The sequence below is a fragment of the Pithys albifrons genome, chromosome 7 (genome assembly GCF_047495875.1).
Source record: "Pithys albifrons albifrons isolate INPA30051 chromosome 7, PitAlb_v1, whole genome shotgun sequence".
Lineage (NCBI taxonomy): Eukaryota > Metazoa > Chordata > Aves > Passeriformes > Thamnophilidae > Pithys > Pithys albifrons.
The window spans coordinates 42782132-42800155 of NC_092464.1; the positions used below are offsets into that span (position 1 = coordinate 42782132).

Sequence of the window (18024 nt, forward strand, 5' to 3'; positions counted from 1 at the left end):
AAAGATGCAAAGTTACTTTAAAAAGTCCTTGCCTCACAGAACAACTATAGAAAATCTCAAATTTCTGAAAACCTGAGCCAGGATAAAATCTGGTGATATACATGTGCCATGTGTTTAATGATGCAGTGTTTGCAACATAGCAACTGATTTTAGAAGATCAGGTAGGCAGTAAAAAGTAATAATCATTGCTTGCATGGTCTTGTAAAACAAAACCAGAAGCAGTACAATGTCTGGTACTTGTCTAGTTCACCTTTGACAACTCTACTTCCACTTTTCATGTGACAGGATAACATGCTCGTTCCCACTGGAAGTGGGCAAGGTGTGTTACTAGCCTACTGACTAGTAAAGACATTGTTTCTATCTTGAGAGAGCTTGATATCTCTGATGCTGAACTGCTACATCATATAAAAGGATTTTAAATTGCTATATACAGCAAAGTCATGTTATAGAACCATTTAGTATTATCAAAGAAAGGTACTGTTCCTCTCAGTTGAAAGAAAAATATACTCAATTTTACGCTCATAAGGCTTTTATATCATGCTGGGAGATCTTACTTTTAAATACTCTGACTAATATTTTTCCTGTGTTTGAGGCATACTGATGTTTCTTCTCCCAGTAAAAATGCTGGATGAGAAGTTAGGAAAATAATGTGAATAGCAAAACTGATTTATCAACTTGTTTGGTATCAAGACATGACTTTAACCTTTTTTGTGTAACAATTTACTGTGTTAAAAATAATTCTGCTATTCTTATGTCGCAAAACCTCACACAACATCAAATACTGCCACATCTCTAAAGCATTCCAGAACAAGGTCTACCACTGTGTTTTTTATAGCCTTTTGAGAATGTGGGGAAAGACTTCTTTTGTACATACGGATGTGTGTTTAGATTACCAAACATTTGGTCAAGGATATAAAAAAGAAAAAAAAGATAAAATCTAGGCCAAGAGGTTTTAGAGATTTCTCCTCTCAGTAACAGTTCTTAAAGAACTTCTAAGGGAAAGAGGCAGGGTCACAGCAAAGTAACATTTCGAACCCTGAAAATTTTGTTTGTGTTTTGCCAGTTCTGTGTGCTGTTGTTTTGGATGTACTTCAGAGTCATGTGACTGTTGAGGGAATTTGTTTGGATAAAAGATTTGAAATGTTGCGATCTTCATTGATTTTGCTTTTATAACCATGTATCTTTTGAAAGCAGAAATTGCATTAATTTATAAGTATTGCCTGTTTTCAGAGGTGATTACCTGCCTGTGCAGCTCACGAGTCATCTTGTCCCTTTTGGAGGCGGCAGGTCTTTGTGGTGGGCAACTGGCTCCCATTGCTGTCGACGGACAGTGAAGCTGACAGAGTGGTGGTGCCTCACAGCCGATTGCAGGGCAGTCTCTATTTGCAGCATCAGCCTTGCCCTTGTGCACCAAGTTTGCTCAGTCCTGTACATTCATATCCTTCTGTCTTTGTATGTTTCTCTCATTTGTCCTGGAGAGCTTTCTCTACCCAAGTTTAGCACAAAAAAGGAGCATTAATTGTCTACAGGCAGAAGGAAGGGCACTGTAGAATACTTTCATTTCCAGCATTTTCTTAGCTCAAAGAAGAAGGAGAGTAAATTTTTGGTCTAGTCATAAGGAAAATGAATAAATACAAATTGTCCCCAAGGTCAGAAGTAAATAATTACTTTTCATCAGTCTCTGTGCAAATCCAGGACTGGTTCAAGATTCAAAGTCCGTAGGATACATACTTCTGTAACACCATCCTCCTTGTTCACAGCAAGGCCAAATCACCACTGATTATTCAAGTTATTCCTATGGTGAGGTAATGCCTCTTCACAGGTTTTTCTCATTTCCGGAATGAGTTTTGAAACTGAGACATAGTCATTTTTTGTACCATGTTACCCCTTGTAATTATTAGTACCAGGCTAGTTACAAGTACAGATGATTTCTTCCTTCACTCCTTGAACTTTTCAGATTCACAAGACAGCACTGGTCAGCTCTGTTCAGATTCATGGGGAAAAAGTCTCAGCTTCCCACCTGTCTCTGCTTGCATGTTGTATTATACTCAAGGACCTGTTCCGATTTAGTTCCTAATCCAGGATTCCTGTCTGAAGTCTCAGCCTTACCTATTTGAGGTGCTTGAGACATCTCTTAGCCATGTTCAAAATTGCTGCTTAATTCATTTTCAGTTGAAAGTGTCCTCAGCTGAGATCATTTGAGCCACAGAATGAGTCAGCTGCAGGTTTTTATGGCTGATTATTCCTGTGTGATAATATTCATAGCAACAAAGTGATGCTGAGCCTTCGCTGCAAGTTGACTCCCAAATGGTATTAAAATTCTAATTGAATCTGTAAGTAGAGCTTTTCTTTTTCCTTTGTTTTGCTTTCAGCCTTGCCATTTGTAGGGAGATCAGAAGTTGTGCTTACTGCATGTTGCCAAAGCTCTACACCATTGAGAATAAACTGTTGTTTTTCTCTTCTGCCTATAGTTCCAAAGGCCAACCTACCAGGTTTCAGAAAAAAACCCTAAGTGAATTAGTGAATAACAGTTTTTCTGGCTGTATTATGTTTGCTAGTATTATTTTCTCCTCATACATCAGAATTCAATTGAGAACCTCTTCCTGATGCGCATGTGATTTTCCTGAGATGTCACAAATGCCCACTGAATTTGTCAAGCCCTAAGCATTGGATTATGCTGGTAAAAATCTACTTTTTGAGAACAGTACTGCACTGATGCAACTATGTGTATCGCAGTGGTATAGGAACTATTGCTTTCTAGTCTTTATGTTGGGATTCACATTCTGACTCATTCTCAGCTGATAGAATGACTTGATAGAATCACTGACTGCCACTGTGAAGAAAATAGCTTGTTCTTCCTCTCTTCTGAGGTCTACACCTTTCCATGGGCTTTGCATTCCTTAAGAACATGAGCAGTTCTGGAAGTGTTCCTTAGGCTGCTTTTATGTGAGTGCCTGAAGCTGGCAGGTGTGTTATTACTGCAAAACTCAATTACATGCATATGACCTACAAAGAGTTCTGCTTTACCTGCAGTATTTTGTCTCAAAAGTGAATTTGGCTCATAGTTAAAGATTGTCTTTTTGTCAGCTTGAGCAGACCAATTATGTTCCCAACAAGGTGAAGAAGGTCAGCAGCCAAGGCACAGCTCTGGGCTGTGCTCTGTTGCAGGGATCTGCCATGGCCAGAAAAGTTGATGTGAGAATTGCATGGCTGGCTTCCAGCAGATTTGATGGAGAACTCTTTTTGTAGCAAGGGCAGGTACTGGTGTTCCAAAACAGAGAAAATGGCATGTAATTTTGTGAATACCCATTCAAAGAAAAGGCATACAAAGAGAGCTCGAGGAGGATGTACAGATCTTTATGTTTTTAAAGATACAGTTTTTATGAAAGCTTTTTAGGAGTTGGCAGTATATCCAAACACCTGCTGCAATGTTTAATTAAAAACTCCAGCTGAATGGAAAGCTTTTCTCTTGACCTTTATTGAAAAGAAAGGGATTATTTGACTTTGCATAGTTCTGATGAAAAAAAACCCTTTAGTTTTTACAGGAAGAAAATGCAGGTGATGAGTTTCCGGTATGAAGCTTGTTAGTTTGATTGTTCCCTACACAGTTATTTTAGATTACATAGTTTTGTTGTACCCATTTAAATTAATTTGCTGCACAGGAATGGAGGCGACAATTAATCTGCAGTTTACGGTATGATATATTGCAATAACATTTGTTGTTCTCTCTTGAGTCATGGCTGTGACATTCTGATCATTATTTAACGTTGCATGATTCACCTTTTGTTCCAGATTAAAAAATGTGCTGTGTCCTACAGAATTTACTCACTACTACCTGCAGCAGAAGTAAAGCAAAGCAAGACACTTAAAATAGGATGAATACAATACAGTATGAAGAAGGCTGTGTGTTACACTAGAATTTTGAATCTTTCAGTGAAGATGCATTTGCAGTGTGGCGAAACACTCCGTTTTATTTAAAAATGTGTTTATTCAGTTACAGTTCTTTATTTATCTTGGTGTTGTGATGTGAAGAGATTTCTCAATAGAATGAATGTTCTTGTGAATCAGCTTCGAAAGCATCATAAGACTTGCATGTAAAGCCAGGGAGTTGTGAGAGAAAAAAGCAAATAGCTGTAAATACAATGCAGTGCATCTAGTTGGAGAACTTGTTACTCACAGTTAAAGTTCAAAGCTAAAGTGTTTATCATCTTTGAAAAATGACTGTCTGAGACTTTGCTCTTAAAGCTAAACCCCAGTCAGTGTTTTTGTTTTCTTGTTGTCAAGGTGACAGACAAAATAATCAATTTCAATGTTTAAAATAGTTTAAGTTCTATTATAGATGCAGCATCACATTTTCCTAGCATATAAATTGAAGAAAAATGTCAGATTTTCAAGTCTAATTGTCTTTCCATCTCCAGAACCAACTTACAGTTTTGGGAAAACCATCCGTAAGACTTGTTGAGGTGTAGTGGATTTGCTTTTGCATGTTAATATCTTTGTACATGTTAATATCTTTGCTGAATCTGTTCAAAAATCAGTTGGAAGTTTTATACTTGTCCACTTTGACTTGGACTAGGACAAATGAAGTTTGACTGAGGCAGGAGCAAAGTTCTTAAAATCTGTGATGCCTGCAGTAGGTGACAATTTCTGTTTATCACTGAACTGACTTAGAGTAGTTTCAAACACCTGACAGAAATAATGCTTCTTATCTCCTTACTAATCACAGGTTATCTGGTCAGGTAACCAAGGAGGAATTTGTGAGTCCTGATGAGTATAATTCCTTGCAATGCATAAATACAATGACATGTGCTGTAATTTACTTGTACTTTTTCTTTCATAGAGAAAAATGTATGGCTTAAATGTGGAAAGAAGTATAAGTTTTGTAGATTAATAGAAAATGGCAATTTTTCCCCCTTTCTTGATGTGGAACATTAGGGCATTTTGACAATAAACTGTAGCTGCCAGAATGGGAGCCAGTATGTAATGTTGGCAATCAGCTAAGAGGCACTGCATATGGGTTGCTATTAATCATACTGTCAATTTTAATTCCATGGACATCCTTCTTTCCAGTCTTCACTTAGAATTTATTTCAGAGCATGATCAAAGCTCTGCTGTTCATTACATTCAGCATTAGCTAATTTGGCTTTTGGCAACTCTTATTGCAGTTCCTATTAAACAGTGGCCACAAATTGAGATAAGCATTGTGCCAAAACATTTCAGGATTATCAAATGGTGACATAGAGATGGGCGCATTATCATGCTGCTTTCAAGACTGTTGGGTTACTGCAAAATTAACCATTAGCAAATATTGCAAAGTCCAAGACAAATTTACACCTACAGTGTGGGTTTTTCATGTCTTTTGAATTGACTACAGGATGAAACAAATGTGAGAAAAATCATGTTCTTGTTTCTGAAATGCTCATTTGTGTATGCTCTAGTTTTGTAGAGACTTTTGTACAGACAGTTTTGCAAGTGTGCTGTATCATAAAATATTTTGGGTCACAGAATGTGCTGTGTTTATACAACAAGATTATTTGGGTAGCTGTTTTTTTCCCAAGCTGCAGTTAGAAGTCTGTGTACAAGACTTCTATCAGAGGATCTTTTATTCAGAATTTTTTCCTTTCAGCCTGAGTTTCTAGACCCTGCTGAATTTTTAATTTCTGGTGATAGATACAGAAATGGCCATTTGCCTGGCTGAGAGGGGAATGCTGCTTGAGTATGCAAGTAAAACACCCTCCCTACTATCTCTGGCCACTACTTTTTTTCATGCTTCAGTCTTGAAGAAGTAATCTGAAAGTAGGCTTAAAATTCCAGTGTAAAAAATCTATAAAAAGCCTTGAACAGTCATGTAAATGGTGAGAAGTAACAAACTAGTTGCTTTTTTTACAGTGTCAAATAAGTCGGTGACAAAATTTTTATGGATTTTGGGTCTGCCTCGTATCTTAATTGTTATTGTTGGAGAAAATTACAGAGAACAGTTGGGCTTCTAAATCTTTTTAAAAAGTGTAATAAAACCAGATAATGCTTCATTTAATTAGTAAGCTGAATATGATGTGTAACAGCTGTGGTTTGAACATTAGTAAAAATAAACTATAAATAATTAGAAAATTTGTTTTTTAAAAATATTGAATTACTAAAAAGCATAATGGTGCTATAAGACAGAAAAATAGTCAGAACTGTGTAACTGATCAGATTACTTATGCTTTCATGTTTATTAGTATGTCTTTTGGTAGAATATTTATTTATTTAATAGACTTATTGCTGATGAATTATGTTTAGATTTGTAACTGGTTTAAATCCTTCCTAAGGCTGTCCAAGAGCAGGACTTAGTTTCAGAAACAGGAATGGCTTGCTTTGCTTGCTTTCCAGTAGAGGCTTTTTGGAAAAGAGAAGGAGAGTACAAAAATATGTAAGGTCAGAAGAGACCAACTTCCTTACTGGGAGATGATGTTTGCAATGTTTTATTTTTTCCTTTGCTTAACTCATTACTTCTGCAGTTGCTTCCTGAAAACATGAGCACAAAATCTACTTCCTTGGAGATTATCTTTACTATTTTTTTAAAAAAGCCCAAAATATTCTTGTTGTCTTACATCTTAGTCTTTTGCTCAGGGGTACTGGTCTGGATATGTCTTGTTTTTTCTATTTTGATAGTATATGAAGCAATTACCGTATTTAGAATGAATTTACTGCTTCTGAAAGAAACCAATAGTCTCGAGGCATAAGACCAAGACTAATCTAGAAGAGACATATTTGGAGGCCAAAGCTGCTAAAATGAATCCTGATTCTTATGCTGTATCTTAAAACTTACAGTTGAAATATAGCCTAGAACTGCATGTTAAAGCTTGATATCTTTTTCAGCATAGATTTTTACTTGTGACATTTTACGTTGGTAATTGATAATAATTTGGATTGGTAATAAAAATACAGACCAGGATTTCTGCATTAACTAAAATGATTTTTGAAGTGTAAATGTAAGGAGTCACTGTGCCAAGCCAGCATTCTTCCTTTCAAATATGTGAATTTAGTACATGTCACATCCAACCACCCCAGGGGAAAAAAAGGCATTATGATTCAGCCATTGAATTTTAAGATCCAGATTCAGCAAATTACTCAGGCATTATCAGGCTTAAATGTTTTTCTGAAAATAAATATTTTCATAGATACACTTTAAAACTAAACATAAGCTTGAATACTCTGTTTAGCAGGACCAGACTTCACAAATGTGCTTTATTTTCAATAGGAAATGGGTGATTTGTTCTTACCCTTCTGATGCTCTGTGAAATGTTCTGTCAGAAATGTAGCTACCAGTTTTCCTTGGACAACCTTTGCAGATCTGTGTGTTCATCATCTAAGAGGAGCAAGTGCATGTGCTGTTACAGAATGGACAGGATAATGCTGTTTCTGCTTATGCTTTGTGACATGTTTTGTGATAAGCTCCTGTTCACTTGCGCCTATCTCAGCCACATTTTAATGGGACAGGATGGAGCTCTCCCTGCTGGGTGGGTTAAGTTGGGAGTTTTGAGGTTTTGCGTTTTTACCTAAATGCCTTCTACTTTTTATGAAAGTTGAAGTTCTATAAATAAAAAAATCATATAAATATAGCTTATATATAAATATATTAAATAAGATGATGATTATGTTGAGAAGAGGCATCGTATCTGTGCTGTGAAGTAGCAGCATGAAGGCTGACATACATCTCACTCTGATCTAAAGAATGTGCTTTATGTTGCTGTGAGAAAACTGCCCAAACTTGATGAAGATGTAAGTTTCTGAAACATCTGTGGTTTATGTGCATTGTAGAGACTTAAAGGAGCACATCAGGTGTAAGCATGTGAACTTTCCACCTGTACTGAGCATATTCCAGTTGAGAGCTGAGACGGATTTCACTGTGGAGGTGCAAGGAGCAGGGAGAGGCTGCACTTTGGTCCTAACATTTACCTGGAGATTCAGCAGGAAGGAGAAGAAATCTTGTTTGGCTGAAATGAGGGATAGCCAGGTTAGGATGCTTTGGGAATAAATAGGGTAGATGGAGCTTTCAGATTGTGGCAGGCTTCAGGACTCTTAAAGGTGTGCTTGTGTATGGCTGTGGGAAGAGAACACACAGTCTCAAGCTCAGAGGGAGAGGTGAAGAACCCTTGAAATGGGACCAACATGAAATAACTTTATCAGTTACCTCCCTCCCCCAGAATTTTGGACATGTCTGTGGATAAAATGAAATTTGGAAAGGAAAATTCCACAATAATGTATGGGATATGTGATTTTAAAAGCAGCATTTATCAGAGTAGCAGAAGAAAAGCCCTTTTTAAAGTCCCTCAGCTGTGATAATTCTGCTCCATTAGCAAGACTCTGTATTAAAGCCAGTTCAGCCTAAAAGAGGGAAGGAAATTTGGTCATGCTTTCTTATGTAATGCAGAAATATTTGCTCATAAATTTATTGCTGTCTATTAAAGACAATTTAATTAAACTTCCTGAGCTTTATGAAAATTTTTCTTTGTCTGTATTGCTCCCTTGACAGAATTATTTTTCACTTTCTTCCTGCCTTTTATTCTCCTCTTGGAAAGATGCAAGACCCTTAAAGCTAAAAACTGTTGCCACAGAAAGACAGAAATTGGTTTGGATTTTTTTTTAGTCTGTTCTTAGTGTTTGATCTAGCTTAGTTTAATGTCAGAATACTGTGATCCAGAGTCCTAGCAAAGAAGCTTATGATCTCCCTGCCTTCTGTCTGACAGCAACATGGTCTTGCAGTGACACTTTCCTTTGGCAAAGGCGTTTTGCCTATGCTGGTAGAGGCAGAGGTTCCAAGTGCTGTGCCATTCTCGGGCGTTGGATTTGCGTGGGATTCCGTACCTGTGCAGAGTTAGTAACCAGGGACCACCTTGTGCCTTAGCATGTGCTGGTTCTAGGCTGGACTAGGTCCGGATTTATGATTTTATTTAGAAGTTTCTATAAATATTAGATTCTAAAATAGCCTTTTAATGCGAAATTTTAGTGAAGTCCCTCTAAGCTGACACTTGGCATGCACAGCTACTACTTTTTGTTTGGTTGGTTTTTGTTAGGTTTTTTTTAACTTTGGTTGGGTACATTTTGTCAGGAATTGCTGCAGTAAAACCACTATAGAAATCAAATTAGCTGTTCATAATTCCAGGAATTTCACCCTAATTTGCATTTTCTGTTTTAGAAGAGTCGAGTTTGGGGACCCACTGCTGCAAAACGCAGCTGCTGTCTCTACTCATGTTGGTGGCTTTGCAGAACAGAATAGTTCTTCTGGCTCTCCAAGCACCTGGCACAGGACCACAAAGAGTTTGATGGCACTACATTTATCAGGGAAAAGGGATTCAATGCTGTTTCTGTGCCCACTTGGCAGATTGCTAAATAAGAGGGGACTTTGCTGTTGCCATTGGAGAGCTTACAGCTTGTGGGAATGTTACCCTGAGTGAAACAGTCCTCTTGTAATCATAAAGGACATTTTCTTGGAAACAGCACTGCTTTTTAATGGTTATAGTTAGAAATAATGGTTGGGTTTATAACCTGGTTTAACACAAAAAAACCCCTACTATAAAAACAAAACAAAACCCCCCCAAAAATAAAACCCAGCTCTATGAAGAAATTTCAATATTTAACAAAAACATTTGCACTAGTGTAGCAAATTTTGATAAACTTTAGTGTTTTGGTTTTCTAACATATTCATACTAGTGTTTATGGAACAGAACCGAATCTTGCTGTCTTCTGGTGATTTATACTGTACATTTATTTTTTGAAAACAGATGTCTCCTTTTTGTGGATCTGGCTTGCAGGAATTATACTAAAACAAGATTAAGAAGTCAGTATGGGACACAAATGATATAATGAACTGAACCACTCACCTCTCTACTTTTTCCTTCAGTTTCTCTTGAATAACTACTTATATTGCCTTAATCAAATTTCAAAATCTGAATTTCCAAATGCAATCTAAACTGCTAAAAATTAGATATATTTATTTTTAAAAGGTTTTGTGGATCATATGGCCCACATTCATCATGTCTTACTTGACAATTTAATTAATACTGCTCCAAATTTGCAAATAGTAACAGCTGGAAAAGTTATCCAAGGGAAGCTGTTGCTGTGAAGTCTTTTTTTCAGGTTCATGGGAGTTATGAGGTGGGCTTGGACTCAGTTTGCAATCTCTTAAGTCCAGTGTGTTTCCTGAGGTCACAAGTCTTGCACACGGGGACATCCCATGCAGTCTAAGCACTTTATGACTGATAAACCTTTGTTTTGATGGGAAGGAAAAGAACATAAAAAAGCCATTCTTGAGGGACAAACCGAAGGTCTACCTAATCCAACCCAGTAATCCTTCTTCGGTTTTTTTTTTTTTAAATGAATGACAGTGGATGCCTGGAAAAGAGAATGGCAGTGGGTCAAGCAGAAGTAGTGGCTTTCCCCACCTGTACTCCAACTTTTTATCTCTCTCTGGCTTGTAGACTATGAGTTTCTGAGTCAGAGGTTCTGCCTTCATTTTTAAGGCTGTATCCTTGTGTTTATTGGCTGAGTTGTGCTGGCATGAAAACTGACTTCTGACAAGCAGCTAGTTAGTTATACTGCACTAAAACTCTTCACGTGGTGAAATAAAGCTTGTCTTCTAAAGCTATTTTAAAAGACAGTGTTTCCCAGAAATAACTCCAGTGTTTCCATTGGTTTTGGTTCTGGTTTCCCTAAGTGGTCGGTTTTATTCCTTCCTCATCTGTATCAAAAATGGGAAAAACTTAGTCTCTATCCTCCATAATATTATTTACATTTCTTTGAAATTATTTTGGTTTTTTTTCTAAAAGTTGTTTGAATTTGGAGTTACTTTGAACTCTCTGTGTAAAGTTACTAGTTTGGATTATGTTTTCAAAGCTCTTCAAGAGGCAGTGCTTGCATAATTACAGCCCCCAAATTTGGTTCTCACTCTTCAATATGAAAATAGTACAGTTTTTTATTTTGTTTAGCAATGTGAGATGATCCCCAGTCCCAAGGACTTTGGGCAGCCAGAAGTGCCGTTGTGTGATGTTGAGTCTTTTTTTAACTGTCCATTGTAACCTTTCAGATAAATATCCCGCTCCAAATCCCTCAATTTTTGCTAGTTCTGATACATGTTTTATTGCTGTGTTTCTACCATAAACCAACTTTTTTTTTTTTGGAAGAGAAGTTTTAGTAACAGGTACTATTAAATAGAAGGGGACAAGAAAATTTGAATGAATGGGAGAATGTTTTACTGGTGACAGAATTTTTTTTAATAATATGTTATTAACTATTGCTTTACACAGCAAACATGCCAATTGCTTTAAGCTCTTAGTCTGTGCTCATGTTTTCATTGATGATGTATTAGTTGTGTATCAATTTTCAGCCTTCCTTCCACCTCTTTAAAGCAAGTATTAACTTTGCACACTGTTTCCAAGATCTACTATGTTTCTGTAATACATTTTAAAAAATAATTGAACGTAACGTATGGCTCTTTGTTACTGATCTGTTACTTGTTACTGTTATTTGACTTTTTTCTTTAACTCTTATTTTTTTGACTTGGCTTGTTTAGAGTTTCTCTACCACTTCAGTGAAGTCTGTAGAGTTTTTGTTTGCATCTGGCTTATATAATTCCAGAATCTCAGGGATTTTAGATCTGTACATGGTTATTCAGGTGCCCCAGTCCTTTGAGATCTTAGAGATCAGCAAACTGTATTTCAGAAAGCAACACTAGTCTGCTCCACTTTATGAAAAGTCAGAGGAATTTGCTAAGTAGCTTGGACATGCAATCTAAATTTAAGCACCTCCGTGAGTATCATCATGTAAGTGGAACTTAAGCACATGCTTGAAGTTAAGCACATATTTAAGTGTTGCCTTATCTTGGTCAGGGTTTTCTCAGCGAGGAGCAAGTTCCTGCTTACAAAAATGCAGCATATGTTATCTCAGCCCTTATAGAATAAGATTAAATTATTATTTAGATTATAGTTGACATGAATAAAGAAACAAAACCACTAACTTGACAGTTTGGCACTTGTTTTTTGTGAGATGAGGGGATAGTGCATATTTAAGTGAAATTTAAACACTGGTCGGTGATTAGATTCAACAGAACTTTGTGCCTGATTCCTCTTAAGTAAGATTATAATCTTTTGCAATAAATTGTTACTAATTTAGCATCCTATACTTGGAAAGTTTCTCCATTTCCTGAAAAGTGTTCCTGTGTGTGCCACTTCTTTAGGGTCATATTTTATTTTGGTTTTTTCTCTTCTGCTGCTTTCTCAGAAGTCGTTTGTTTCAGTAACTTTTCTAAGGCAGAAATTGTTCATATTGTTCATATATTTGCAGTAGCTTGTTTCATTTGTATCATGCCATACATAATATATATGTGCATGTGTGTATGCCTGTTGTTAAAATTGCATCTGCCTAGGTGTAATTATATGTATATACGTACACATAAAAAATTCACTATGAAACTGCACGTGCTTGGGTGCTGTAATTCGATTTTGATGCACCAATAATACATTTTGAAAGATATTATTTTTTCTGGAATCACAAATACAAAACTGATTTAGAAATTTATAGTATATAGTGAAAATAGGATTATTATGAAAATAAGCCAAACTATATATGTTTATATGCAAATTGTGAATGACTGTAAGTAGAAAAAATGCAAAGTAACTGAGACCTAATGTGGTTATAGTAAAACTGTCTGTGTTGTACATGTCAGAAGAAATCATTGTTTATACCTCTATTACTAAAACTTGAAATTAATATTATGCTGTTTTCACCATGCTTCAAACTCTATAGAACAATATTTTTCTTTTCACTTTTTTCCCAGCACTTGCTGCTTGCAATAAAGTTTATCATGGCATTTGTAATTCCGGATAAACCAAGAGAGATCCAGATAAAACTCGCCAAACTGGAATTTGAATCCTTGGAGGCTCTCAAACAACAGGTAAGAGCATTTCAGGTAATGCTTCATTTTCTATTAATCCATCATTACTTAAGAAGTGGAACAGAGAGTTTCAACCTATTTATCTGCCATTTCAACCCAATAATGTATGCAAGTCAACATCAGGAAAATGATCTTCCTTTTCAGACAGCTTGAAATTCCTGGTATGGCTAGTTTTGTAGCAGCTGGTAATGCCTGTTGTCCTTGTGTGTGCAAACATTCTTTGTTTATATTGTCACTATTAAAGGGCATTGGGCTCTATGGAACCTCACTTCATCCCCTGGAGGTGTTTGTTATTGCAACACTAGGATTTCTTTCATTGCTGAAATACCATCACAAATAAACAGTTAACTTGGCTCAAATGTTAATCAGAAATTGTCAACAGGCTGAACATGTTTGAAATAATTGTCTTGAGAACTAAGTATATGTCAGTGAATGGTAATGTTGCCTTATTTTACTGTCCATACACTATTCACATTTTATTGCATTAAAAATGTATTTTACTGTATACTTAACAAGCATTCCTAAGAATTTACGAAAATAGGGAACTAGATTGTTCTACTGAAAATTTCTGTTTCAACAAATGATTCCTTAGAGAGTGGTGGAGATCACAAGAGATGAAGAATTGCATGGCACTACCTCCAGCAGGATACAGAGATTCTGCAGAGCTGGTTTTGCAATGGCAGCATTCTTTAGGCATTTCTGACTCTACCATGCTAGACAGAATTTCTAAGCTACCTTGCATATCAGAAAACAAACAAAAAAAACCCCAGCACTGAGATGCAGAGACTAGTTCACTTATTTATAGTTATTTCAGATATTTTCACACTGCAGAGCATGGCTTTACCTGAACATGTTCTTTGTGTCCTCCACATACACGTGTGGTTATACCATTATGTGTGTAAAATGGAATGTTACTTTTTAAAGCATTTACTGTATCTGCATGTGACAAAATGATCTCTTGGTTCTGGACAAACTGAGCCTGTAAACAATGCACTGCCTTTTCTAGTTAAAATCCCAGTTTTGTGTGATACTAGAACATTGCTATTGAGGTCAGTGCTGTCTTTCGTAATCAGCCATAACAGACAAAATCCAAATTACAATTGAATCTAATGCCTAATAGTTTTGTTTTGCTTTCCTCTAGTATGTTGATGGGAAGTTAACAGCAGCTGGTCAGGGGTCTCATGTGGTTTTTAGATACTACTGAAAGGAACAGGACTACATTTCTATTTCAGTGGTTCTTTCTGTTTTCATTTTGTAGACCAGCAAAAATAGGTCATCTGCCAGAACCTTAAGGTCAAGTAAATATAGTCAGTCACCTTGGGTTATAAAATTCCTACTGGAATATATGCAGAGTCTTTTTCAGTATGAGTGTGCATGTCAGCATAGGGTCTTCATTTCCTATCCCTGCATCTGTGTATTCCTACAATAATATAAGCCTGATTCCCAATTCTTCAGGGTTGCTTTATTTATTCAGTAGTGAAAAGTTAGTCTGAATTTCAGCAAGAACCAGAAGCCTGGCCTAGTTCTTTCAGGGTTTCTATAGGATCTGGGAAGAGTATTGGCTGGGTTTCAGTTGCCTTGGTAGGTACTTTAAATACAAGTGTCTACCATCACTTTTTTAGATTTCCTCTGATTAATACCATGCTATGTACCCCATAGACATGCTGATATTTGGGCTTTCTTCTTGCTCTTTAAGGTTGTTTTTTTGAGTGAAAAGTATCTGCATTTAAAAGTAATACATTGGCAATGTGAAATATACAGAAGCATTTATTTTAGAAGCACATTTTCTAATCTTCCTCTGTTACTGAGGGTCAGCATGGTTATACTGCCTATTTTACTTTCAAGTGAAAAACAAGGACAACAAAACCCCCCAAAACAGCTCTTGTAAAAACAGGCATAAATGTCTGGGGCAAAGACATTGTAGGATCAAATGTTGTGGAGAAAGTGATTCATACACTTTCATGCAAGTGTGCACTGCATTCCTTCCTTGGTGCTATGCAGACATACATTCCATTGTGTTTTGCCATACGATCTTTTACAGTACTGCTGTCTCGGGATGTAGCTACTAGAAGAGTATTAACAATGCCAGACTGTAAACCTCTGAGGTGCCACAACAGATTATTAGGCTCCATATTTAGGGCACAGGGAGAAGATCCCCTTACACAGCTGCATTGAACAGTTATATTGATTTTGCTTGGGATCCTTAACTTTAGGGAGTGTGAGTACCTTTATGTTTTCATTAATGCTAAGCTAATTACTTTTTAACCTGGTGCAGTGGGACTGTAACTATTCAGAGTTCAAATACATTTGAAGGCTTGACTGTCTATTTGAAAGGGGTTTGGGGGAACAGAGTGTCTCAGTTCTCTGGAAGAGATGAACAGTCATCATTAGAGCTTGTTAAAAAATCCCTCCTATATAGTGAAAAATGCCATAATAATAAAAAAACACCTTATATTGGGATGCCAAGTTTATTTTGTAGTTCTCAAACTTCAAGAAAGCTTTTTAGGAACTTCTGAAATGTTTGTTTGAAACTTTGCTTTACTTTTCTTTACATAGTTTGTGTTAAGCCTGTTGAAAGGGAGGGGACTGTTGAATGATTTGTAATAATCTGATCTATTTTGAAAATACTTTTTTATTATACATTCCAAGTATCTTGAAGTTTGTTAATGTGACTCCAGACAAAACTCTTTAACCTTTCCGAATCTAAATTGGGGAATATGCTACATCTTATGCTTTGCTTCAAATTTCCCTGATGTCCTTCAGTGTAAAGAATGGTAGAGGAGGCTGGTTAGACTATTTTGATGGGAGATGAGACATAGAATAAATGGATGTAGACTCTTTAACAGAGATGTAAAGAGAACATATGTCAAGATTTTTGGAAGAGGAGCAGGAGTGATTCCTTTCACACTCCCTAAAGTGTTGTCAAGTTCTGTGTCATCTGGAAGGAAACCTGGATATTGGGCAACTAGAAATGGGTGCTATCTGCCACTAGGGTGGTGGCTGCTTTTCTGGTGAGCATCCTGACCCTTCTTGGGGAAGTTGCTGTCTGATAAAAGTGGGGTGAGGTGCCCGAGACTTTCCTTGCATCTTTGCAGTACCCTGTTCTGTTGCATCTGTTTGCTGCAAGTGCAGAAGATGCCATGCTGTTTGGCCTAGTCCCTGTTTAGGGGAGGCCAAGTCTGGGTGTGTCTGCAGGCAGCAAGGGAGCAGTCAGTTAATTCTTTGGTGGTTTCTGGAATTGCCATCAGCCTACACCGTACATTGCACCAGTGATGTAAAACCTGTGTGAGGTCACTGTCCAGTGTTCTCAGGGCAGTGGCAGCTTCCGGACAGATCAAAGCTTAATGAATAGACAAAACACCCTCCTCCTTGGAGAAAAGGATCAGCAGTATGTCCTTATAAAAGGTCTGAGTTCTAGAAACACAAGACAACCACAGGTTAAACAGCATAACTTGCATTTTGTGGACCAGACTACAGTTGTATTTTCAAGTATTAGGGGATCTCTCCAGTATTACCTTCTTCCAGTTGATGCAAACATCAAATAAATACCTTTTTCTGCACTTGAACTAGATCCAGACAAAACAAATGAGAGACAATTTGGGGGGAAAGAATTATAATATTTAAAAAATAATATAGTAATTATTTTCTGATAATGAAATACAGAGAGTAAGAACTTCAACAAGATGTGTAACTAATAGCTATTTTTCAAGGAAGGATAAAGTTTTAAGTTATGGGGAATGGCCTATCTTTTCACAAAGTGCAACTACTTATACAGCATCAATATTAGCTCTGATAACAGAAATTTATTGATGTAAAAATGCTTGTGTTTGTAGTGGTACTTTTGCGTTAAAACATCTGAATTATGTGACTTGGGTAAAGATGTTTTTCCTAATAATATTTGCTTCACCACTATCTCAGCAAAATATACATAGCCCTCATAGCAACAATAGAGAAATACATTTTAGTGCAAGAATTGGCTTTTTCAGAACTATAGTGGGAAAAAAACTGTCCTTAAGCTGGAGCAGAAATGCAGATGTGCAGGATTTTTTTGCTCTCTGCATCCCTTCCTGGTTTCCTCCCTACCCACATCCCTGACTTCCAAGGGGTCCTAATCTATAAACTTCCTGCCATCCCTGTGCTCTGGCTTCCTTCCTTAGTGTTCTAGCCTTTCATGGCCTGTATCTTTTCACAGGAATATCTTTTTCCTTCTGATATATGAAGCCTTTCAGTGCTTCCTTTGAAGAAGTGAGTCCATCTGGTAGATATCCGGCGTCCATCTGCAACTGTTCCACCAGAAGGAGATGTCAGATAGATGACATTCCCATGAGCAAAGGGCCTGGTCAGCTGATTGACAGCTGTCATCCTTCCTCAACTGGCAGTAATGAAAAGGGTCAGGCATATTGAACACCAGCCTCAAAAATAAGCTTCCTTTCTCCTCCCTGGTGTATTTCTGTTCTGAGAGAGATAAAGCAAAGCAGTTTAATCAGCCTGGGCCAAGTGGTGAAAGACCTTTTGTTCTTTCATACAGTATCTCCCTTGGTAGTTGTACCATCCACTTGCAATTGCTTAATGGCAATGGTATAGTCTGGATGTCCATAAACAATTGCTTCAGTTGCTTTAGAGTGGGATCGAGGTGTTTGTAAGTCAGTAGTGCTCCTTAATGGTTTCCGGCAGAATAACAAGGTGTTTTAAGCAACAGTAAGTGCAACTTTCACTAGGGTTTTTCCAGCAATGTCATGCATATCCTGAAAACAGGTCTCCTGTCTCAGTTCCCTCTCAAGGAAAGGCAAGAAATGACAAATCCTGGTCTCTGCATCATATTCATTTACCAAAAGCTTCTTCAAAACGTGGCAGTGTGTTAATTAGCTCCTTTTTGAAAAGGATGGTGAGACAATGACAGAAAGAGTCAGGTGTCTATTCACCTAGCTGTGGCCATATGGAATGCTTATACCCTTCTCCCTCCTGGCATGCAAAAGTCGCTGTTCTCTCCACTGAAAACCTTCTGCTTCAAGTAATTTCAGTGCTTTAACATCGCAATTCACAGCAATGCAGCAGCTCTAATAACTGCAGAGCTTTGTGGTTTCTGACTGCAA

General features: G+C 37.1%; 1 protein-coding gene across 5 annotated transcripts in view; it reads left to right on the plus strand.

The window, feature by feature from the left end:
* Positions 1-18024, plus strand: part of ANO10 (anoctamin 10) — a 154999-nt gene that overhangs the window by 89493 nt on the left and 47482 nt on the right. For all 5 annotated transcript variants that reach the window (XM_071561164.1, XM_071561168.1, XM_071561165.1 and 2 more), the window contains one exon: positions 12815-12931. In XM_071561164.1, the coding sequence (XP_071417265.1) occupies positions 12815-12931 (117 nt within the window). The remainder of the gene's footprint in view (positions 1-12814; positions 12932-18024) is intronic.